Genomic DNA, 26,541 nt, shown 5'->3' on the forward strand with positions numbered 1-26,541 from the left:
TTCTTAGTGATTTCCAGCCTGACCCTCCTCGTCCCAAGAAGTTTTCTGTGTCTCGCTCTCACAGATCCTGCTGGAGACTGTGATGGTTTGATTCAAATATGACCCATGAGAGAGGGACAAACTGCACATAAAGGGGGGGCTGAGAGGCAGCCAGTGCAGCATCAGTCCTGCCCTCTGCCCAAGGTTTTCTGGAGAGAAATGTGCTAATGATGACTTTTCTTGGTGGTTGGGTCTGTGATCAATCCAGGCAGATCTTAGTGTCCTTCTCTTCCCGGACTCCTTTCGAAGTTGCTGCAGCCCTGGCTGCTAGATGTTTCCCAGCTCAACTCAATCCAACCTTATAAGTATTTGTTGTGGACCTACTATGCACACTGTGCACTGAGGACTCAGAGGCAAATGGAGAGATGACAGTCATTTTCTCAAGCTTATAGTCCATTGGCAAAAACACATGAGAATTTGGGATGGGAAAAAGCACTAATTACCAAGGGCATCATTAGGGAGAGAGATTTCACTTGCATCCAAGTCAATCCTGGTTAGAAAAGAAAGTCCAAATTCATCTCCTAGGAATTCTTATCATGGTCCCTATCACTTCTTAAAGGGGTTCAGACAAGATGAGAGTGGCCAACCTCCGGGGGCAATGGCGTTTCCCCCCTCTGCAGATTTCCTAAAACTTGGATCTGTCCAAAATTCAAATGAACTATCTTTGTAAGGAAATAATTTCTCTCACTGGAGGGGTTCAAACAGAAACAGGATGACTACTTGTCAAACATGTGGCAGAGAGAATCTGTAGACCTCGATGACATTTGGGTCCTTCCAATTCTAAAATTCAATGAAATTTGCCTCCAAAAGCCATACTTGGAGTTGCCCCAGGTTCTCACAATATAACTGGATCTCCTGCTATGACCTAATCCCAGAAGACCCAGCACATCCCTCCCCATATTATTTCATGCCAGACCCAGGGACTAATTAGGGGTGATGTGTTTTATCACTTGATGGCACCCGGCACTGAGAAGTAAATTAAAATTCAATAATGGCATAAGAGTTATGCTCTCAACAGGCGTCTATAGACAGTCAATCTCTTTATGAGGGTGCTTTTCTCTATTCCTTTTCTTTAATGTTTTTCAAACAAAGTTGCTTTTGCTGCAAAGAGAAATAATTCTTTGTAAATTTTAATAGCTAATGTCCCACTCTGTGGCTGGGGATTTTCATCACTGTGACTTAGGAGAAGGGGAAGAGAACCCCTTGTATGGGCTCTCCAACCTTCCCCTTTCCATATTGCCCCTTCAAAAGCCACTGGGAAAGGAGAAGAGAGACACAAGGTTTAGGGGAGACCAAGATGCTTCACCAAATACAGGTGGGCAAGGCCAAGCTTGGCTCATGAATTGCTCAGTTGCAGAAGAGGGGCCAAAAGTTGTAAGCTAATATGATCAAGATAGCTTCAGGGGTCCAAGGGGACAATTAGGACTTGCTCCACACTCCAAGCTACTTGATTTCTTTGTTCTGCTTTCTGAGAAAAGAGGCCACTGAGACCTCAATTAAACCTGAAGCCAACTTGATTTCGAAGCAATTTTAGGTACCCAGTGGCTCCCCTTCACAACCAAGCTAATATCTTCAATAGTTAATGGTCCCTAAGAAACACTTTTAAAGAGGGAGGGAACATAGGTTTCTACCTATGGTTTTTTGAGACCCTACTTATCCAGAGCCTATTATTAAATATTAAAACATACCCAGGGAAATCATGAACATGAGGAAAAAATGGGATGTGAAGGAGAGCAGAGAGCATTTGGAAACAGGGAACTGTAGAGGAATGGAGCTGGGGGAAATTATACCTTCATGAACTACCTTATCTTTTCTCCTTTTCCTATACATCTTTTATTTTTCTTCCCTGTCTATTTCAGAGAACTAGATCAGTGGTATCAAACTCAAATAGGAATTAATTCATGTTAACAGCATATTGACTCAGAAAACAACAAATTAACATTATCTATATAGGATTGTATTTTAAATTATTTTATTAAACATTTCCTGGTTATATTTTTAAATCCCACCATGGGGAGTTTTGCTAAACCAAGTTGGACACGTATGGATTAGACGATCTTTCAGATTCCTCCTAATGTTAACATTCAGTGATTATGATTCTTTTCTATCAGGAAAAGATGTGACTTTCTTTAAGAAGCTAACCTTTCTATTTATGCTCTTGATCCCTATCAATTGGGATACTGGTGGTTAACAACAGGCTCTCACCAAAAAAACAAAATTAAGTATCAGAACATACTTTTAAGTTTAATATAGATTATTAATATTTCTCCATCACTTTCTTAAGTCCACCACAATCAAGAAAACAATAAATGGAGCCCTGATTTTAGAATTTTCAGTCATTTGCTCTGTGTCCTTATCAAAAATTTTTGTCCATTTCTTCCTATTCACTTTTTCTCTTATTGGGTTCTAATATATACTCTGTTCCTTTGATTCAATGTGTGTTTTGGGGCTTTGTATTATTTCACAAAGGCCCCTCTCTTTCTTTCTGTTCCTCATTTTAGTCAAACAGAAAGCATCATGACATTCCCTGACATTCATGTACCATGATTTATTTAATCATGCCCTTATTATCGGGTATTTAGTTACGTTGGCTGATTTTTCAAGGTTTTTGTTGATGTTGCTGGGTCTGGCGTTGGTTTTCTTTCAATTATACACACCAGTCCAGCCAAAAACAAAAAATCTCTGAAGATATTTTTTCACTGAACACAGAACAGTGTTATTTTTGATAACATTCTCAGCGTATCTTCCCCAAACTAGAACAATTGGGTGTCTGTGGGCAGAGAGTGGAACAGCTCCTTAAGAGAGTTTCAGAATCAATTTGAAGGATGCATAGAAGAGTGACCCCAATATTAGTCGTGGAGTCAAGAAGATGGGTTTAAATCCCATCTCAAATATTTCATAGCCATGTGGCCTTAGGCAGACTTCACATCTCTGAAACTCAGTTTCTTGTGTGTAAAATAGTGATAGTAACAGCACCAATCTCACAAGGTTATTTTAAAGCTGAATGAAATGTAAAGTTTAAAATGCTACATAAATGTGAGTTATTATAATGACTATTACTATTAGGTCCTCTCTCTAAATCAATCAATTAACAAGTACTTATTAAGTGCTCATTGTGCACCAGACACTTATTAAGCACTTACTGTCTTCCAGACACCATGTTAACTTCTGGGAATATAAAGAAAGATAAATACTGTCCCTGCCCTCAAGGAGCTTATATTCTAACAGAGGAAGTAAAATATACACATAGAGGTATATAAAAGAGACATACACAGTACATAGTAGATTATAGGGTTATACTCTATATATAGACTCAGAAAAGACCTCAGAAAGCAGGTAGTTTAATCATCTCATTTTACAGATGGATGAACTAAGGCCCAGGGATATTAGGGAGTTTGCCAATGTCAAACAAGTACATGACCTTAGGAAAGAAGGCAAAAATAAAATATCTAAAAAGTAGGAGCTTTGGGGGGAGGTGAGAGTGCTTGCCTTTCCTTTAAGTCAGCTTTAAAGAAAGAAGCCCACTTATGGGAAATATTTTTAACTCAGGCACACAAAGTCCTGATAGAAGAGAGGTAGCTCTTAGAACCTGCGGGAACCTGGGCCCTAAGTGTATTTGGTAAAAGCCCAGCTGGTGACAGTCCCAAGTCCAAAGACTAGAGAGTAATGTCCCGCTAACTCTTTTGTTCATTCCTCCTTAGAGAATGTAAATTCCTCTTGGCTAAAACTTGGACTTTTATAATATGTTATGAATTAACCTTCTCTTGGCTAAAATTTGGCCTTTCTATAATATACTATGGATAAAATCAAGCTGAGACATTTGACTATATTCTCACCTTACCAGACCCCAAGCTGTCTTCCCGTATGATAGACCACTCTCTCGTATTTCTCTGTCCCCTAGAAAAGTGCAAAGAAGGATTCTTAGACTATCACATGCACCTAGTTGCCTTTAGGACATTCCAATATTACACATAAAGGGATCTTAAGTATGAAATATTTTGGAGTGAGAGAAGCCAGGGGTTGCTAACATTATGCAAATACTGGGGGAGAGGGCTTCAATCACTTGGCAAATGTCAGCTCATTAATATTTCATATGGTATCCCTATGAGGGAAACATTAGCACATTTCTTTTCAGACGGGCAGCCCAAGACATTGCAATGGTCACACCGTGCAAAATGACATTGAGTCAGCAGTGAGGCTGAGAATACTGTGCCCCAGATATACTGGGCATTTGGGGAAACCCACTGATTGACAGCCGTCTGCCATTAGAACTTAGAACTGTCTTTAATCCACTGATTGACAGCCACCTGACAGTAGAACTTAGAACTGTCTTTAGCCCACTGATTGACAGCCATTTGATATTAGAATTTAGAACTGTAACTCCTGATTGACAGCCACCTGACAGTAGAACTTAGAACTGTCTTTAGCCCAATGATTGCCAGCCATCTAACAGTAGAACTTAGAACTGTCTTTAGCCCACTGATTGACAGCCATATGACATTAGAACTTAGAACTGTCTTTAGCCCAATGAGTGCCAGCCATCTGACAATAGAACTTAGAACTGTCTTTAGCCCACTGATTGACAGCCACCTGACATTAGAACTTAGAACTGTCTTTAGCTCATCCCACAGGTCTCTACTTCTTCATGGTTTCAAGGAGCATCACCAGTGTAGATGCCGGCAACTAGCCTGGCAAAGACAGTCAGCCATTACTTCCTAAGCCCAAGTACCACTAAATAAGACTTTGTCTTCCAGAAATCATATGTTTCCTTCATTTAGTAAATACTTTATACATAGTAGGTGCTTAATAAAGATTTGCTTTATAAAGGAAGGTACCAGGTTCTGCAAGGAAATAGAAAAGTGGTTGGAACAGTTCCCACCTTTGGGGTATTGTGAAGGCCTAAATACTTCTGTTTTGCAGACAAGGAAACTAGGAGGGCCCCAGTGCATTGGGAGCTGAGCCATTTGATCCACATAGCAATGCTGGGAGGTAGGCGCTGTTATTATCCCTATTTCACAGTTGAAGAAACTGAGACAAACAGTGCTTAAGTAACTTACCCAGGATCCTAGAGGTAGAAAGGATCTGAGGCTGGATTTGAACTTGGATCTTGAAGACTCCCAGCCCAATGCTCTATTCACTGGGTCATTGAGCTGCTTTAGGTCTCAAATGACCCCCCAAGGTCAATGACACATTTTCAAAAACGGTTCCTGGAAATGAGAAGGAAGCAAGTCCCTGCTTTACTTTGACCTTCCCAGTGACAACCATCAGTCAATGTTCCTTGTTTCCTTCTTGGAAAGAACAATCCTTTCCTGAGACTAGAGACCGATCACATCCAAAATAACTGTAAAATCATACAAAAGCAGCACAAAAAATCCTCTGTGTTCCTTCACATCCCATATCCTGCAGCACAAAAAATCCTCTGTGTTCCTTCACATCCCATATCCTGCAGCACAAAAAATCCTCTGTGTTCCTTCACATCCCATATCCTGATCATTCGTCCCCTTCACAATCACGTAATCAGGGCCCACTGCAGAAGTGACCTTGGATAGCTCCCTTAACGTATCCACGCTCATCTCCCTATCTATAAAAGGAGGGAGGTGGATCAGAGGGCCCAGGAGGCCACTATTGGGGCAGGGAACAAATCCCCTTCATCTCCTTCTCTCCCTTCTCTGGGTGGCTCCATTTCCACCTGTCTGCTCAGCAGACCCATCCATCATCAACAAGGAGGTTTCTCTCCTTCGGGGCTGCCATCAGCTTCTTGCATCTGCCTCTTAGGACCAAGATCCAAGCCCCGGGAAGGAACAGACTAGGTCCTTATCCCTGCCTTCATTTAGTTCCTGAAGAAATCCATCCACCTCAGACTGAGCCCCACAGACATCAAAGCAATTAGCCGTCCTGCCCTCGTGCCCTGCCTCAGTCTCCCCCAACGTTGGGATTTCTAAGGTATATTTAGGAAGCAGATAGATCAATTATCACTGGTAAAACACACACACATACACATGTACACACAGAGGATACCCAAAGTCTGGAGCTCCAGCAGCTTAAAATTGCACTGAGATGTTTAGCACAGCATGCACATAATATATTTATACATGTGTGTATCTATATCTACACACACACATATACATACAGAGTATACCCAAAGTCTTGAGTTTTAATAGCTTAAAAATGCACTGAGATGCTTTGGTACAGCATATACACACATACACATACACACACACACATACACACACACACACACACACATATATATATATATACACACACACATATATATATATATACATACATATATACACACACATACATACATACATATATACACACACACACACAATATACCAAAAGTCTTAAGCTTTAATAGCTTAAAACTATATCAAGGTGTTTGGGACTTCTTTATTTATTTATATTTATACTTATATCTATACAAACACACACATATATACATAGAGAGAAACAATAATATATTCATGTTTCATATATAATACATATATTATATTTTATTTATCTAATAAAATCTGAATAAATATATTACATAAAGTTTCACATTATACAGGTTCATGCATGTGTTTGTATGCTTGCATATATTACACATATAAGCATATATACATGCAGAGACTCCTGTCCATATCCATTTTTTATAGAATAGCAGGGCAGCACGAACTCCAAAAGTCACTCTGTTCTTTGGCTCAACAGTCATGTTGTCAGTCTCCTCACTCAGGCTGTTCTGTTCCTCTTAAATACCCACCCCCTTTTGACAGAAGGAAGTCTGTGTAGAGCTGAGCCAGACATTTTTCCAATGGTAACAACCAAAGGTAATTTTCTTCTCATCATTTTAAACCCTTCTCAGCTCCAACCTGCAGGCCCATGAAGCTATAAATGAGAGTAAGCTTCATTTCCAATGAAGGACGTTAGATGTTTGCCGTTTCTGCCTGTCTTCTTATAAACACATTCTAAAACCCAGCGGAGAACCACCCATCCTCGTTCCCTGGGCACACATATCTACTTATGAAAGGAAAACATCTGTTCCAGGGTGATTGCCTGCTAAATCCCAGCACGGTCACCTTTTACTTTCTGTCAGGGGCCACAAAGAGCGCGAGCCAGGAGATTCTGAGATTTTCTTTAAATCCTGTTACTCCTTTTTTCCTTTCTCCCCTCCTTTTAAATTCCGGGCACCGGGTCAAGGGAGAGGATGTCTTCTGGGGTTATCCTAAATGAGGCCTTTAGGGATGGGAGGCCAGTGGACTGTTATACCTACACGAAGGCTTACCTTGACCCCAAACGGCTCCTCCTGTAACTGGCAGGAGGTAATTGGAGCAGAGATGCCTGTAGTGTCTGCACGGTAATAATCACAAGTCTAAGGTTCAGCCTGGTCCTCCATCCTCGTAATGAAGAGCTATGAGAACGCCCGATGGCTGTAAACTGGGTAGAACAAGGTTTGTTAACCTGGGGTTTGTAAACTTGGTTTAAATGTTTTGGGAAGGGACAAGTGAATTCCAATACAAATTTGATTTCCTTCATATTTTTCTGTATTTTAACTCTCTACATTTAGAAAATCATTTTGAGAAGGGGTCTAGAAGGTTTCATCAGGCAGTCCAAGGGTATATATTTGTCTGTATGGATAGATAACACATATATGTTTGTACATGTATACATACATGTGTATGGCCATACATATATCGTTAAGAACCTCTGGTATAAGACATCTTTGAATGAAGGGAAAAAAACATAGACTTAGATGCCCATCAATCAATAAGTGTTTATTAAATGTCTACACCGTGCTACGCACTGGGTTTCAAAGACAAAAATAAAACAGTCCGGCCCTCAAGGAGAAGACAACATGTATACCACGTATTTATAATGCAAGGAAATACACTTGTCATGAATAAAAGCCCTTCAACACATACTATTTTTAGGGTATGAAGTTCAATTTCATAGCTGTAAATTGGGGATAGGATTTTGAAACCTGATTCCCCCATAACTCCTTTTATTGGAATATCAGTTCAATAAACATGTATTAAAGGCTTTTGATGAATACAGTACTTTGCCCTTCCCACAAAGAGTTTACATTTTAAATAATGGAGAAGATGTTCTTAGAACTGTAAATATAGCAAGTACAAAGCAATTTCAGGAGGAGGAGGAAAAGGAAGACATTAACAACTGGACTGGGTGTCCAGGGGTAGGGAATTAGGGAGGATTTTTATCAAACTGAGCCATGAATGCAGCAAGAGATTTTAAGATGCAGGGGTGAGGAAGGAGAATGTTTCAGATAAAAGAAAGAATTTGGGCAAAAGTGTGGAGATGGGAGACTGCATGCCAAGTTAAAGAAACAGCTAATAGATCAGCTTGGCTGAAATGCAGAGTGCATGAAGGAGAGTTGAAATAAGTCTGGAAAGATAAATTAGAATCATAAATCACAGAATACAACCAAGGGATAAAAATAGATAAATTATCCATCTATAAAGAAATAAATTTGTTTAACTGATATCCAGCTTAGAAAAAAGTAGCACTTTATGGAATATAAAGGTCTTTTAGGAAAACTTTTAAGGAAAGGGATTTTAGGAGGTTCTACTTTAATTCAATGACTAAATATTTTTCTGAACTTAGTCAACTTTAACATATGATTCTAGCTTCTGACCTAAAAAGAACCTTAGGATTCATCTAGTCCATCCTCGTTTTATGAGGAATTTAATCACCAGCTAAGGAGTCTTCATTCAATTCTATAAGTGACAGGGAAGTTCTGGACATTTCTGAGCAAGAGGGTCAATTATAAATATTAATTTGGCAGCTGTTTTGACATTGGATTGGAAAAGATAGAGACAAAGAGAGAGAGAAGAGAGACAGAGATAGAGACAGAGAGAGATAGAGAGGAAGCAGATAAGTCTAATAAAGGAGTTACTGCAAAAATCCCAGTGAGAATCAGTGAAGTCTGAAACCAAGGCAAAGGCTATGTGAGTGGAGAAGATTGACTCAAGATGTCCCAGAGGTAGAACAGACAAACTTGGCAACTGATTGGACATAGGGATGAGGGAGAAGGAGTCTAAGCTGAGGCTGAGGCTGCAGACCTCAGAGATTGAAGGATGGTGACATTTTCAACAAAATTAAGGAATATGGAGAATGATTGTGTCTTGGGGAAAATAAAAGAAGGGAAATGGCAAGAATGTTCCTCTAACCCCTAACAATTTTCCTACGCTGGAAATGCAAACTCAATGTCAGTAATTCCTATAGAGTCCCTGGGGCCTGGCAGCCCAATGAGCATGACTCATTTCCAAGAACCCCATCTTCTGGGTGTAATTTCTAGAACTGGGACTAGACACAACAACTAGAAGAACAGAATGTTAGAACTAGAAGGAATGGTAGAGATCATTTAGCTCAAACTACTCTTTTTATAGGAAACTGAGACTAAGAAGTAACCCAACAAGATAAAAGCAGTTAATAGCAGAGATAGCATGGGAACCCAGATCCCCTGAATTCTATACAGGACCCTTTCATTATTCCATTTAGACTTCCCCCCACTTTAATAAAGAGGCTTTTAAAAATACCTTTTTAAAGGCTGCTTAGGAAATAACCATTTACCATGTGGGATACCCCAATCTTGATTGTGCCGTGCTCAGCAACATATAACACACTCAAATTAAGACAACAAACAAAAGTATATTTTGCTAGCTGGAGAATCATAAAGATGGTGTCCCCAATTACTGATTGATACAATCCATCTTGTGCGTTTGTTGGATTAAGCCTTGGGATTTGTCTCCCATTTGGTTAGTGCTTGATTTTGTCCACCACTTAAAAATGGTTCTAGAGCTCAGAATCTTCCCTTGTAGTCTTACACAACTGCTCCTCGAAGTAGATGAGCTGATCCACTTCAAAACAGTCGCTGGCTCGCGGCACCACTTTTTCCAGGGACTGCCTGATCTCCTCTTCGCCGGCATTCTGTCTCCTGGCCTTCTTGAGGTAGCTGTAGACTGTCTCAAACACTTCCAGGCCCAGCTTCTGAATGGCCGATCTGCACAATAACAAGGAGAGAAAACTAACAATCTGAACTTCCCTCTAAGAGACAATGAGCTCCTTCAGGGCAGGGACAGTTGCCTTCCATCTCTCTGTCCCAGTGCCTAGAATAGCTTTCTTTCTATCCAACTTTGTCATTTCATTTTTATTTAAGGTGCCTCAGTGTGAGCATTCCCCTTACCAGGGAAGATCATCAACTGTTCCATAGCCGGTTGTCTCAGAGAGTTGTTTGAGGGACTAAAAGGTTAAATATTAAGTAAAGGTTAAGGTTAGGTTTTTCAAGATCACACAGACAAAAGCAGCACTTGAACTCAGGCCTTCCTAAGTCCATGGCCAGGTCTTTCTACACTGCACTGCACTGTCTTGCATGGAATGGGGCCCAATCAATATTTGTTCAATTCACTGGAATCTAGTTTGACTTAAATGCTTTGTTAACAGTCATTTTTAGGACGGCCACTGTTGGCTGATCTGGAAGATCTTTTCAAGTGACCTTAATATTCATCTAAGTCTTAATAATGGAAACATTGTCGCTGACAATAGGAGCTCTACTGCCCACCCTAGTACAGGGAGAAGTCTGGCCCTGAACGCAGTGTCTGGGACTGAAGACCTCCTCTTGGTCCCTTGTTCTAGAAGAGGACCAGCGACATCATGGGGTGATTGATGACTTGGGAGGGAATTAGATTTAAGTTGAATTAAGGCAGAACTATACAAAGTCATCAGCCTCATTCTCTCTTCCAGTCTCTGAAGTCCAGTGCCAAGACAAGGGGCAGGACAACTGTTGATAGCTTAGGATGCTGTGGATGACTTTGGTCTTTCTAAATTAAGGTCTTTCTCTAGCCTCAGTTTGTCTGGGACAACTATACTATGCATGGAAAGGGGGGGAAACAATTGAAAAGGTGCTTTAAAACTCTGTTATTTTTAATGTAGAGGAAGAGGCACCATTATGGATAGAAACTGAGGATCATGATGACCAGGGACAAAGTCCTTTCTCAGATCTCTAAGTGCCTTTAAAATGGAATCATCTAAAATTAGTCATCTCCACTAATGTACTGTTGGTGGAGTTGTGAACTGATCCAACCATTCTGGAGAGCAAGTTGGAACTATGCCCACTATAAAGCTGTGTATACCTTTTGATCCAGAAAAACTACTACTCGATTTGTATTCCAAAGAGATCAAAGAAAAGGGAAAAAGATCTATTTGCATAAATATGTTTATAGCAGGATTTTTGTGGTGGTAAAGAATGGAAATAAGAAGCTGCCTTTCAATTGAGAAATGGCTGGACAACTTATGATATATATTTGTGATGGAATATTATTGTGCTATAAGAAATGAAAAACCTTTAAAGACTTACATGAACTGATATAAGATGAAATGAGCAGAATCAGGAGAACATTGTACACAGTCACAGTGATATTATACAGTGACCAATTGTGATGGATTTAGCTATTCTATCACTACAATGATCCAAGAAAATCCCAAAGGACTCGAGATGAAAAATGTTATCCGCTTACACGAATTGATGCTGAGTGAAATAAGCAGAGCCAGGAGACCATTATATACTTCAACAACAATACTATATGATGATCAATTCTGATGGACCTGGCCATCCTCAGCAATGAGATGAACCAAATCAGTTCCAATGGAGCAGTAACAAACTGAACCAGCTACGCCCAGTGAAAGAACTCTGGGAGATGATTATGAACCATTACATTGGATTTCCTTCACAGGCTAATTGTACAATATTTCAGAGTTTGATTCTTTTAGTACAGCAAAATAACTGGTCATGTGTACATATTGTGTATTTAATTTATACTTTAATAGATTTAACATCTACTAGTCATCCTGCCATCTAAAGGAGGGGGTGGGGGAAAGGAGGGGAAAAATTGGAACAAAAGGTTTGGCAATTGTCAATGCTGTAAAATTACCCATGCATATAACTTGTAAATAAAAAGCTATTTTAAAAAAATAGATATCGACTAAAAAGAAAAGAAAAGAAAGAAAAATGTTATCTGCCTCCAGAGAAAGAACTGATGATGTCTGAATACAGATTAAAGCATACTATTTTTCACTTTGTTTCCTTTGCTTTTTCCTTGCTTCCTCTCTTTTCTTCCTTCCTTCCTTTTTTCTTTCCTTTCTTCCTTCTTCCCTTCCTTCCTTTCTTCCTTTTCCTCTAGTATTTTTGCACAAAGTGACTAATATGTTTTACATGCATAATCTATATCAGATTGTTTACCATCTTAGGAAGGGGAGAGGGCAGGGTAGGAGGGATAGAACTGGAACTCAAAAATTAAAAAATGCAACAAATATTAAATATTATTTTTACTATAAATGAGAGAAAACAAAATATTATTTAAAAAACAAAATAAAATTGAGTCATCTCTAGCACAGATTTCTTCTGAATGTATAAATTTGATCAGGTCCAGAAATCTTTTTAGAATATTCTTAGAACTTCATCCACAAAATCCAATTTGAATTCCTCTCCATAGGTTGGAAGTGAGCTTGGAGTGCCCAAGGCTATGCCATCAAAGTACAAATTCCAACAGATTCTACCATGCTAGAAAGGTTTCAAGGACAGGGGATAGGTTATGTCTAGTATCCAAAGACCAACCTAATTTGAGCATAAAGGCTGATGTAATTGGTCTTTTTTGCACACAGTCTATGAAAGAGAAAAAAATCCTCTTCCATCAGCCCCTTCATATCATATACAATCTTTCATATTTGAGTCCCTTTTTCCACTTTCTATAGCACTCCAATTCAAGTCCTCATTAATTCTTCCCTGGATTCTCTCTAATAACATGATGTCCCTGGTTCCAGGTTCTTCCTTCTCCAATCTATGCATCACACAAAAGACAAAACAATCTATCAACAAGTACCATATGATTTGCCTGCTCAAAAATTTTCAGTGGTTCCCCATTGCCTCAAGAATAAAATTAAAAATCCCACCTTGACAGTTAAGGCTCTACAGAATCTAATTCCACCCCACTCTTCATTTCTTATTTCATATTTTAGAACCTAATAAAGATGGATCGTAGTTGTGGGTAATGTTCTCTTACTCTCCTATCTGATCATAGTATTTACTAAACAAACATATCTCAAGATATACAAGGTTGGGTGAAAGGAGGGGGAGTCTTTTCTTCAGTGAATTTCTGTTCCTCTTTTTTTCATTTGACCAACTCTACTTTTCAAAGAATTCTTTTTATTGGCTTTTCGTACTTCCTTTACCATTTGGCCTACTCTGTTTTTTAAGGTGTTATTTTCTTCAGTATTTGTGGGGAGTCTCCTTTACAAAGCCATTGATTTGTTTTTCATGATTTTCTTGCATCATTCTCATTTCTCTTCCCAATTTTTCCTCCACCTCTCTTACTTGATTTTTTAAATCCTTTTTGGGCTCCTCCATGGCCTGAGACCAATTCATATTTTCCTTAGAGACTTGATGTAGGATCTTTGACTTAGTTACCTTATGAGTGTATGTTTTGATCTTTCCTCTCATAGTAACTTTCTAGAATTTTTTCTGTTTTTCCTCATTTTCCCAGGCTATTTCTTGACTTTTAACTCTTTAAAGTAGGGCTCTCCTTCCAGGGTAGAAGACACACTGTTCCAAGCTTCAGGGTTTTGAGCAGCTGTTTTGAGAGATACTTTTAGGGAGCAATAAGTTTTCAGTTCTACCAAGGAGGAGTGATCTGGGGAGAGGGGTGTTTGCTATTCTCTTGGCCTGTGCTCTCTTTTCTACCCTCTTTTCAAGCACTCTTTTCTGCCCTGCAACTATGACCAGGGTCCCCACTCTACTATGGCCACAAGCTCTGGTGTATTGGTGCTCCTCCTCATGCTGGAACATCCACCCAGGATTGTGACCCAGATCTGAGTATGGACAACAAAGCAAGAGAATCCTGCCTCAGTGCTAGCAAAGAGACCCCTGTAATCTCCTTCTGACCAGTTGTTCTACCCACTTACCATTTGTGGGCTCAGAGCACAGAAGTCTGGCTGACCTAAAATGGCTTTGTCTGGAAATTATTTCACCCTGTCTTTTCGTAGGTTCTGCTGCTCCAGGAAGGCATTATTTTAAAGGTGTTCAGAGGGGTTTTAGGGAAAAGTCAGGTGAGACCTGCTGCCTTTTCTCTGCCATCTTGGTTCTATGCCCCAAAACATTTTTTAAAAACAAGTTCAAAGACCTGAGGTTATGAGTGTGGATGATTTCCAAGGATTTTTCCAGCTCTGAATCTTTTTGATCCATTTTATTTAGAGCATAATGAAATTCATTGCTCCAGGGGCTTGATAAAAGAATGTCAGGTCTTTCTTTGGTCAAAGGATATTAAGATTTTACTTGACAAATGGACCTCGCATCCTTCCCAACTAGCATGGCTGTTAGCACACACACACACATACATATGCATACCCCTCCATTTAAGGAGGGTGTCCTGGGCAGCTGCCTCCATTCCTGGACTTCAATAGGATTTCATCATTCTGCAAGATCATATCCTCCTCAGTACCTCCAGACCCTTCCCTTTTTCTCTGATTAGTTTGGACAGAGAATACCTCCCAAAGCCTCCATCTAAGAAGGGCACTGAGGGCGCCATCTTTTCCTTCTCCACCCAGTTGTATTCCTCTAGATTTTATCTCCATGTACCTTTTTAGCTTCTTTTTATCTTACTCCATTGTATTATAAGCTACAAGAAAATAGGGACTGTCTTTGCCTTTCTTTTTCTCCCTAGCCCTTAGCACAATGCTGGCACACAGTAAGTCCTTGATGTTTATTGATTAACTGACCTCTCTCACCAGCCCTTGATCCACTGTTTCTCACAAAGTCCCCATGTGGGGTGACTGATTTACATGGTCAGAAAAAGCCCAGGGAGTGAGTAGATGGAGGACTTTGTCCTATTCTGCAACGTTACTGCTACATTTGAGCATAAAGAAGAGGTCAGTTCTTTATTTATATATATAAAGAACACATTCATTTTAAGAAAAGGAAAGAAATGATGGACGTCGTAGAATTGCCTTGAAAATATTACAGTGTGAATTTATTCTGACACTTGGAAAACAAGCTGCAGTGTTCCTGCCAGTGACGCCTTCGGATATTTATGGAATTTGTAAATAGAAAAACTCTATTTAAGGGGAACTTGGTGGTGTTATCTAACATCCAGGAGGCACTGAGGGCTCCCCGTCCCATCCCCAGCAGAAGAGAAGTGGTTTCTGCTTCAGAGGCAGTAAAAAACAAAAACAAGAAAACGACAACAAAAATCTGACTTTCACTGCTCAGGATACACTGATTTCTTCAGCTTCAGAGCAGGTGGAGGAGCTCCTGCTACCCTTCCCCTCCCCAGTGCCCTCTCTGTGACAGTCATATACAAAGCAACATCAATAAAAATGTTAAGTGACTATGACCAAAAGCAGGGGAATCTCTGAGATCAGAGAAATCGGAGATAAATGCTTCTTGCATTCATTTCTTCTTTCTGATTGATCCTATCCCCCAGTCAAGCATTCTGTTCGAGGGAGTACTCTTCCTGGATAGAGACTGGGGCTTGGATTTTGAGTAAGTCTGTATCTGGATGTCAGAGATGTTTCTGTTCTCACGTCTTGCTTGTATCTCAAACCTCATTAAACCAGAAGGGACCCCTAGCTTTTGCCTGCCCACTTGGGGCTGCATGATGTAGTGGGTAAGACTATCAGGCTTAGAGTCCACATGTCGAGTCTGATGCTTGTTAGCTGTGTGACTTTGGCAAAATTACATAATCTCTCTGGGTTTCAAGTTTCCCCATTTTATAAATGGGGTGAAAAGAATTTTTAGTATCTTCCTCAGAGCGTTTGTTGTGAGATGATGTGTGTAAATAAATGTTTTGAAATCCTTAAAATACCATTAAAGTTATTTGTTGTTATTATTACTGTTCTAATTATTCTACCATCGACCCAGTTTTAAAAACCCTCCAACTCACCTCTTATTCACTTCACTTCCCAAATGCAGTTATTTCTTATCTTGTAGACAATGCAAACACTGCATCTTATCAGTTTGGGCCATTTTTCCATGTTTATGAATAGATTTATTTTTATTAAGTCCTCTTGATATTTATCTCTAATCCTGAGCCTCTTCACTGGAGCCCATGTCTCTTAGGGTAGAATCAACACCTGTCTAATTCTGCAAGGATATATATGTCAACAATCCTTTTCTTAATCCATATTTCCCAATTGCAGAGATAATGAGGAAAGAATGAAAAAGGTCAAGTTTGGAATGAATACATTATATATAATCAAGGATGATCCAGGAACTTCCATGTTCAAATGCTAAAAATATAGATAATAAGAGAGTTTGGAGCCTGTGTAGGAGGAAAACAGTCCTTATGGAAAGAAATAGTTTTCTAGACAATCAACAGCTCTGCAGCCCACCTTCCATAATTCAAAAGCTAAGCCAGGCCCTGCACGTGGATTTTAACATTTTATTAAAAAAAAATTATTGCCTGTGCTCTTTATGGGCAGCGTGTTGCAATTAGGGAGAGAAAACCATAACTTGAGGTTTATTAAATTTTCTTCTATGCAATCACTGCCCCACCATGAAAAGAACTTAGAATCAGACTCCATTTATTATCTGTGTGATCTACCTCTCAGGGCCTCAGTTTCCCCATTCCATAAAAGGAGAAGTTTGGATTAGAAGGTCTGTAGAGGCTCCCAGCTCTAAAGTGATGTTCCATAATCTTATTCAGTGATTCAAAATAACAGCAATAATAGTATTTCATACTGGAGGTCCCTCTCCTCGCCTTTATTTGTGATCCCCCTTCCCTAGATGGTGTTTTGGTTTCCATATCAAGCAAACAGAGTATCTAATCCGCTTTCATAACCTGCATATTCATGAAGGAACGTGTGTTCAAAAGCACTTTGGCCCTGGGGTCCAACTCTGGTTCTGCCACTTTGAGGCCGGGAGACTTGGGGTCAGTCACTTCCCCCCATTCTCAGCTCCTTCATCTGAAACACGAGAGTAGTGGCCCACATGGTCTCCAATCCAATTCAATTCCATAAGCATTCATTACTTATCTAGTATTTTCAAAGCATGATGGGAAGTACTCAGGAGACAGAGCCACAATTAACCAAGTGTCTGTCCTCGAATAGGTTACAGAGAGGGACTGGAGGATGGAGATTTGGGGCTGAGAAGGTGCTCAGAGGTTCCTGGATTAACTGATGCCTTAATTTTTCAGATGGGGAAACTGACCCACAAAGAACTTAAGTGACTCACCCAAAATTGTTCAGTTAGTATGAAAGGCAGAATTTAGGCCCAGATTTCCCTAACTCTAAGTAAGATCAGTTTTCTCCTCACTACACCATACAAAGAAACCTCCCATCGGGAAACTCCTTCTAACAAAGAAGATGAGCTTATGACTTTAGAGAGCTGTCTTTGCTACTTACAACCTAGGGGTGCCAGAGTGTTCAGAGGGCCTTGTCTGGAGTCAGGAGGGCTCAACTTCATGAGTTCAAATCTGGCCTCAGACTCTTCCTAACTGTGTGACCCTGGACAGGTCACTGACTGTCTGCCTCAGTTTCCTCATCTGCCAAATGAGCTGGAGAAGGAGATGGCTAACCATCAAGCACATCTGCCAAGAAAACCCCAAATGGGCTGAAATGACTGGACAATAAGCATTAAGGGCCAGACAGACACACCAAGGCCTGTGCCCAGGATTACATAGTCAGTGTGTCAGAAGTACGGTTTGAATCCGTGTCTTGGGGGCTCCAAGGCTGGCTCTTTCTGCCATAGGCTATGCAGCTCCTGCTGGTGAGACATAACATGTAAATATATTGGGGGATAATTTGAGCTTGAAAGAAAGATCACTAATCATGAAAGAATTAAGGGGATGTTCCTTCCAAGTCAAAAACTTCTGAGTATATTTCTATCATTGTTATTAAAATAGGACATGGACAGAGTGGAAGTCTGAGGGAGGTGGAGGTTAGGCTACCAGGAGAGATCATTTTGGAACCTGAGCCTCTGATGGGGAAAGCTCTTACCATTCCTCTCTCCCCAATTATTTTGATTCATTTTATCCGTGTTTTGTGTTTATTTGCTGGAGAAAGAAATGGCAAACCATTCCAGTGTCTCTGTCTAAATAAATAAATAAACAAACCAATCAATCAATAAATGAATAAATAAATAAGCAAATAAATAAATAAATAAAACCCAATTGGGGTCACAGAGAATCCACCATGACTAAAAGGACTGGGTACATTATAACTAAATTTTTGAATGGAAGTTCCTTGAGATGATTCTTTGTACTCACATGTATGTCCGGGAGCCAGTACAGTGTCTGGGAAAAATATGTATCCTTAATATATGCTCGTTGATGGAAATATGGGGCTATGTGAGTGGAAGCAATGAGAGCAAATGGGCAGAAAGATTGGAAATATGGCAAAGGCTACACATGAAGAAAAACTTCCTAACAGAGCTACCCAAAAAGGAAGCGGGTTCCCTCACATTCAACTCCTTAGTTGTTGGAGATGGTTTTTCAAAATCACAAAATGTGAGATGTGGAAGGGAAGGCCAAGGCCATCTCGTTCAACCAGTACACCCAAGAAATCCCCTTGAGATAAAGTTCTGAGGAGGCACTAGCTGGGTGCCAGGTCCTGGGATGCAAATCTCAGCAAAGCAGATCCCCATGCGCTCCCCTTCTAATAGTAGCTGATACCACAGGGAGGAGAACTGGAAAGGGAGAGGGGTGTCTCCCCTCTCCTCAGCCACCTTTGGGAACGAGTGCTCTCAGAGCCCGGGGCCAGAGTGGGGACAGCAGGACTGGAAGCTGCCCACCAATCTCTGCTGGACACCTCCAGAGGGGGCCCCTGCTGTCTCTGTGACAGTCCCCCAAATATGGGCCAGGAGAGCAGGAACGAGCCTCCTTAGCAAAGGCAGCAGAAAATCCTCCTTGTCTACAGGACAATCACATCTGCTTTTTATCTCATTTTGACTAAATTAAAATTTTTTATGCAAACACAAAAGATCATTTTCCCCACAGCTTCTTAATAAATGCACAATTCCTCTAATTCTCAAATCTTTTGGTAACTACAGACAACTCAGCAAGAGAAAGCCTTGGGAAACCTTAAGGATAACTGAGGCAAGCTTAGCAGAGGGAGAAAGACAATGTCTGGGTAGGAGAGCAGAAATGTTTTATAAACCTTGGGGAAGATGGCTGAGAGAAATCAAAATAATACCCCAGTGGGCTTTCAGTAAGTGACTGAAACACGAGGAGGCAATGTCTGGAGATGGTGTGGGTAAGGGAGTGCACTCGCCTTTGGGCACTGAAGAGGGAAAGAAGGAAACAAGCATTTATTATTAAGTACCTACTGGGTGTCAGGACTTTAAAAATATTATCTCTTTTGATCTTCACAAGATCAAGCATCGTTCAGTTGTTGCCCCCCATCTGGGGTTTTCTGGGCAGGGATTTGCTCCTGATGCCAGGCCCAGTGCTCTACCCACTGGGCCACTGAGGTGCCTAAAAGATGCCGTACCTTGGACCTGTGTCTGCTTCACAGCTGATCCTGTGAGGACACTGGTTCAATGCCCCAGGTCTTAGTTCTTGATACAGGCCTGCAGAGCACTTGGACAGATCCTGTGGCTAAATGACTTTATGGATTAAGAAATGACATTTTCCCAATGCAGGATGTTGCTTCCCAACACACCTGGGAAGTTAGGAAAAACATGGGCCAAGCCCAGGAAGAAACAAGTTCTCGAGAAATACAATATCATCACAACTTATTTTTGGTTTAAGACGATCAAGGAGCCCCTCCCTCTCCACCTTCCTTCCACCTCTGATCAAGTTACTTTATTTGATTCTAGATCAATGGCAGATCAGATAGTACAGTAGTCAGAACTGGGATTTTTTTTTCTTTTTTTAGTCAGAAGATATGAATTTGAACTTTAATCTTGCTGTTTCTATCTTTGTAACACTGGGAAAACCACATCATTCCCCTAGTTTCTTCATCTGTAAAATGGGAGTGGACAGAAGATCATTATATACTTCAACAACAATACTATATGATGATCAATTCTGATAGACGTGGCCATCTCCAGCAATGAAATGAACCAAGTCAGTTCCAATAGAGCAGTAATGAACTGAACCAGCTATACACCCAGGGAAAGAACTCTGGGAAATGACTATGAACCACTACATAGAATTCTCAGTCACTCTACCTTTGTCTGCCTGCATTTTTGTTTTCCTTCACAGGCTAATTGTACACTATTTCAAAGTCCGATTCTTTTTGTACAGCAAAATAACTGTGTGGACATGTACACATATATTGTATTTAATTTATACTTTAACATATTTAACATGTATTGGTCAACCTGCCATCTGGGGGAAGGGATGGGGGGAAGGAGGGGAAAAGTTAGAACAAAAGGTTTGGCAATTGTCAATGCTGAAAAATTACCCATGCATATATCTGGTAAATAAAAAGCTATAATATAATTTAAAAAATGGGAGTGGACATGTTCAAAGAGTAGATGCCTGAGGTTATATAGATTGCTAACTCCAACTTTCCTAAGAAGCATTTGCAGAGTCTGATGGGGAAAATAAGATGCTTGTTTTTCTCAATTTCTTTATCTTTTTTTAGACAGTCAGTATTTCTAATCCTATATCAAATAATGGTAGTTCTATAAATACCAGCTATTGCAGTAAAGAAGACAGAGGGAATAAGCATAAGCTAAAAGGGAGTAAAATTATCTCTTTATAGATGAAAATGCCTGAGATATAACTAAACTGAAACAATAACTTCAGCAAAGTAGCAGGATGTTTAAAACCCATAAAATTATCAGTCTTTCTGTTTATTATTAACAAAATGGAGTAGGAGGAAATAAACATATTCCATTCAAAAATAACCTTCAACTGTATGAAACAGCTGGGAGTTAGCCTCCCAAGAACACCAAACTCATGTGACTATAATTACAAACTCTCTTTTACAGAAAAAAAGTAAATCAACAATGGAAGAGATATGACTTGCTCATGCTTGAACTACGCCAATGTAATTTAAATGATACTCTCTAAATTAATTTATAGATTTTGAGTCATACCAATCAAACCACCGAGGAGTTGTTTTAAATTATAAGAAAAATTCATGGCAAAATTCACATGAGACCAAAGGCCAAGAATCTCAAGGAAAACGATGAAAAGTAATTAAGAATGAAGGGAACCCAGCAATGACAGATCTCAAGCTGTTGTATACCAAGGCTTCTTAAAATGTGGTTCACAACCCCATATGGGGTCACAGAATTGAATATGTCGGTTGTTAAATTATGACTCATCACCAGTAAATCTTTGATTTGTATATCTATTTAATTATACCTATAAACCCAGGGTCACGTCTCAGGCAAAAAAGGATCGTAAATAGAAAAAAGTTTAAAAAGCCCTGCCATAAACCTACATTCATCAAAGCTATTTGGTCCTGATTCTAAAAGCCAAAAAGCTTATCAGTGGAACAGACTAACTAAACAGAATGCTTAAGCAATTGAACATAGTAGCATAGTCTTCATTAAATCCAAAGAGCTACAATCACTGGAGTAAGGATTTAATCCACAAGAACTACTAAGAAAACTGGAAAGCATTTGGAATATATCAGGTTTAGATTAACATCTTACACTTTATTCCAAAATAAGCTTCAAATGAATGCATAACCTTAATATAAAAAGTCATTATAAATAGAATAAGAAAGATTACTTTTACAACCATAGAGAGAACATTTTAAAAAACACATTTTATTGATATCTTTTATTTTTTATAGCCCTCCATTTCCCAATGTGACCCTTTCTTTTCACCCTCCCGGAAACACCCTTTATAATAAAAATTAAAAATGGCAGGGAGTTGAAAATACAGAGGAAGAGAAACAGGTCAGTAGAACTAACCAACAGCTTTCAAAGTCTGATGATAAACAGAGAAGGGTCTTTTCCCATTTGTTCTTTGGAGTTACATTATATCTTTTATAATTTAATTACTTTCACTTTTAGGGTTTTTCAAAGCACAAAGTTTTATTGAGATCTTTTGCTTTTATATATCCTACATTTCGTATCTCTCTTTCCACTCCTCCTTCTAGAGAGTCCTACTTTACAATAAAGAAATTTTTCAAAGAATATATGTGTATGTGTGTGTGAGTGCAAAATAGCCTCTGTATCAAAAAGTCTGATGTCTCATGCATTTTAATACCCATAATTCCCCATCTCTGCAAAGAAGGGGGGGAAGGAAGCTTCTCAAATCTCTTCTATGCAACCAGGGTTGATCATTGTCATTTCACAGTATTCCATTTCAATTGGTTTTTTGGTTGTACTTTTCATCTAAATTGTTGTGGTCATAGCATATATTTTCTTAGTTTTTCTGGTACTACTTCTTGCACTTTGCATCCATTCATACACATCTTCCCCTGACTTTCTACAGTCGTCACATCTAACATTTCTTAATAGCACAGAAAGATATATTCATGAGTTGTTTAGACATTTATTAACAAATGGACCTCTACTTTGTTCCTAGTTCTTTGCTGGGAACAATACAAAAAGTAGGGATATAAATGTTTTCATGTACATGTTCTTGTTCAGTCATTTTTCCATATCCATCTCTTTGTGACCCCATTTGGAGTTTTCTTGGCAAAGATACAGGAGTGGTTTGTCATTTCCTTCTCCAGCTCATTTTACATTTGAGGAAACTGAGGCAAATGAGGGGTGCTCAGGACCACACAGCTATTAAAATGTCTGAAACCAGATTTGAACTCAAGAAGATGAATCTTCCTGAAGTCAGGTGTGGTGCTTTATTCACTGCACTGCCCTCATTTATGTATTTAGAATCTTCCTTTTTGTCATTGATCTCCTTGGAGTATATACACCTAGCAGCAGAATCTCTGGGTCAAGAATATGGACAAAGAGTATGAATATTTTAGTCACTTGTTTTGCATAATTCCATATTGCTTTCTAGATCAGTTGTTGGGAATAGAATTAGATAAAGGTAATCAAAGATAAAATGGACAGTTCTGATTATATAAAACTGAAAGGATTTTACCTAAGCAAAATCACCATAGTCAAAATTAGAAAGGAAATAATTTCCTGAGGAAAAAAATTTGTAGCAAATGTTTTCTTATAAAGACTCATAACTTTATAGAAATGAGATACAAGTATATAAGAAAAGAACCATTCTTCATAGCAGGTAACCTAATGGTACCTCATGGGAAAAGAAACAAACATATGAAAAATGTTCTAAAACACAAATAATAATGGAAAAATAAATTAAAACAACTACAAAGTTTTACCTAACACCCACTGGAGGTCAAAGACAACAGAAGTAGGGAAGTTGGAGGTCAATTTAGAAACATACCCTCAAAGTTTCAGCAACACCATTATGAGGCACATATCCCCCATAAGAACAATGAAACAGGGAACAGAGTCCTATGTTTAAAAATACTCTCACTTTATCTTGGAGTAAAGTCACATTAAAGCACTACAAATAAAGAGAATGGCCATGAATAGAATTATTATTGTACCATAAGAAATAGCAAAGAGGACAGACTGAATAATCCCAGAAGACTAGAATGAATTGTTGCAAAATGAAGTGAGAAGAATCATGAAAACACTTCACACAATGGCCACAACTTGGAAAAACTATAGACTTCTGATCCACGGAGGGACCAACCAATATTTCAGAGGACTGATGAAGAAGCACTGATCAATCAGTAAACATTTATTAGGTACCTACTATGTGCCAGTTTCTTGGAAGAGAAAGAGATGATGGACTAGAGATAAAGAATGATAGTAGATGCAGTGATTCAAGACAATTTCAATAGATTTGGGATGGAAAACACCAATCGCCTCTAGAAAGAGAACCAATGGAGAATGAATGTGGAACAAATCATACTGTTTTCACCTTTTTGTTTGTTTTGTTTCTCATGTTTTTTTTTTTCCCTTTTGGTCTGATTTTTCTTGTACAACGTGACAAATATGGAAATATGTTTAAAAGAATTGCACATATTTAACCTGTGTTGGGGAGGGGAGAGATAAGAGAGGGAGAAAATATTTTAAAGGTAAAATTTTACCAAAATGAATGCTGAAAACTATCTTTACATGTACTCAGAAAATTGAAATACTAGTGAAAATAAAAAAAAGAATGATGTTGGAAATTCATTTTCAGTCATCATCAGTATGCTGATTGGCTATATATTTCTTGTTATAAGGGAGAGTTTCCATGTGAAAGTAGGGGAAAGTTAGAGGATAGTGATATATTTTTTTAAAAACAGAAAGGAGCATCAATAAAAAGTTTAAAATATAAAGAAGGAAAAGAATTTCAGACAAAGACACACAGGGTAATTTGTTCCTGCAATGTTAAATTGGATATATACTTAAATGTAACCGAAATTTGTGGTTTTGTATATTATTTGTTTTGTTCTTTATACATGGAAATGTTTGTGTTTGTTGATAATCAGTCAATAAGAAGTTATTAAGTGCTTACTACGTGTCTTGCACTGTGCTAAGCAGTGGAATCACACATAAATGTAAAAGATCGGCTCTACCCTCAAGTAACTCACAATCTAAAGGAGATAATCTACAAATAATGTAGCCTGGCACATAGTAGGCACTTAATAAATGTTTGTTGCATTCAATTATAAACAAGCTAAATTTATAATAAAAAAGAAAATAGAATGCAGAGAGACCAAGGTCACAAAAGGTCAATGATAGATTCAGAAAGTCGGGCCTCTGACTCTAGGAGCTCATAGTTTATTTGCTGGATCAGATTGACTTAGAGATGAGTAAAATGAAAAGCCAAGATCATTGATTGACTATTGACAGCTCTAATTACCGGAGCTCTAATTCCGGCCTCCTCCAGAGCCCCTTCGGATGGCCATGACCCGCTAGGACCCGCAGAGCTTCCCTCATTCCTCGCTGAGACAAAATATGAGAGGACACAAACTTCACTTCCCTTTTAGCCACTTTGAGGGGGAGGGAAGGAGGATGCCGGGAGTGTGGCTGCCGGCCCTCAGCACTCGCAGCATCGCGGGGGTTTGGCTTCGTGTGCGCCATCCTTGACCCTTGATCCTATGCCAGCCGCCAGTCGTCTTTCTTGTGAATGGGGACAACTTCCTGTCCTCCTAATGATGTACCTGCAGAGCTCTCTAACTTTCGTCGCTGACGAGTGACTGGAACAGAGACGCAGCCCCCTGCGAACTTTCTTTTGCTTTTTGGTGTGCTGATGAAGGGGGCCGTAGATGGGAAGGGGAGAGCAGCGGGTGAAACGCTCCAGTTACAGCTCTGGCTACGGGTCTTGTTCAGGGGCGGGGCAGGTGTCTGCCTTCTGGGTCTGCTGGGAAGGGGGGACTCAGGGAGGTCGTTCCGATCACAGTGTTCTGAGAAAGTAACCCCGGTACAAGGGATGAAATAGCCAATCACAGACTAAGAGAACTTGGCTCAACGCCCCCTTTTTACAGAATAGGAAACTAGAATTCAGATACAAAAAGACCTAAAGCTGTACTTCAGGGAAGGGGAAAGAATAAAGATTTATTAAGCACCTGCTGAGTGCCAGGCACTGTGCTAAGCACTTTATAATTATTCTCTCATTGGATTCTCATGACACCCCTGAGGCAGGTGCTATTATTAGCCCCATTTTACAGCTGAAGAAATTGCAGCAAACAGATGAAGTGTCTTGCCCACGGTCCTGCAATAAGTAGGTGTCTGAGCTGCATTTGAACTCAGGTCTTCTTGATTCCAAGATTGCTTTGCTATCCACTGTTGCCATCTAGCTGCCTAAGTCAGCACTTTTACTCATGTCATTGCTCACAGAAGCACAGATGCCTTGGTACAACTGTATTTGATTTTAAATCCCCAGAGTCTGCCTACCTGAGTGCCTGCCCATAATCCTCTGCCTAAGCTTTAATAAATGCTTGGTGAATTCAAAGTAATGAATTATCATATTGTATATTATAATTAATAACATATAATATACATATGTAACCTATAACATGTATTATAATTGTTGTATGTAATATTACATATAATATGCACACATATAGTATACATTGCCACAGTATACATACCATATATATACATATATATGAAGAAAGAGGTAAAGAGAAAAAAGTTTCAGAGGTCATAAAATCACCCTCCTACTTTAATGAAACGTATAAAATGAACATGAAAACAGAATAAAAATTATTGAGCAACAATCTTTTATTAACCTGCTGGAAATATGGCAACTGTTTGTAAGGAGGATAAAATTCTCTCCCGTTCTAGCACACAGACAGTGGGTAGTGTCATTTCCCCTGATTCTTCTAACCATTTGGGGAAATAACCAAGGACAATTTAAATATCCTGGACCGGATCCGTTCCAAGGTAAGGAAGATGGTGTTCCCTTCAAGCTTATGTATCTCCATCTTAAACTGCTTGAAAAAAGCCATGCACTCCAAATTCTCTTCTAACTTTCTTCCCTTCCCAAAGCACTGCTGACTTCAAACCTCACTCACCTGAAAGTGTTCTCTCCAAAAGGACCTGCTACATCTAATCAACTCCTCTCC

The 26,541-nt window shown here is 39.4% G+C and overlaps 1 protein-coding gene across 1 annotated transcript in view; it reads right to left on the minus strand.

The window, feature by feature from the left end:
* Positions 1–9,825: 9,825 nt before the first annotated feature.
* NEK11 (NIMA related kinase 11) overlaps positions 9,826–26,541 on the minus strand; it is a 244,214-nt gene continuing 227,498 nt past the window's right edge. The window contains 1 exon segment of the mRNA XM_031940247.1: positions 9,826–10,045. Coding sequence (XP_031796107.1) covers positions 9,826–10,045 — 220 coding nt within the window.

Source organism: Sarcophilus harrisii, chromosome 5 (assembly GCF_902635505.1).
Source record: "Sarcophilus harrisii chromosome 5, mSarHar1.11, whole genome shotgun sequence".
NCBI classification, from domain to species: Eukaryota; Metazoa; Chordata; class Mammalia; order Dasyuromorphia; family Dasyuridae; genus Sarcophilus; species Sarcophilus harrisii.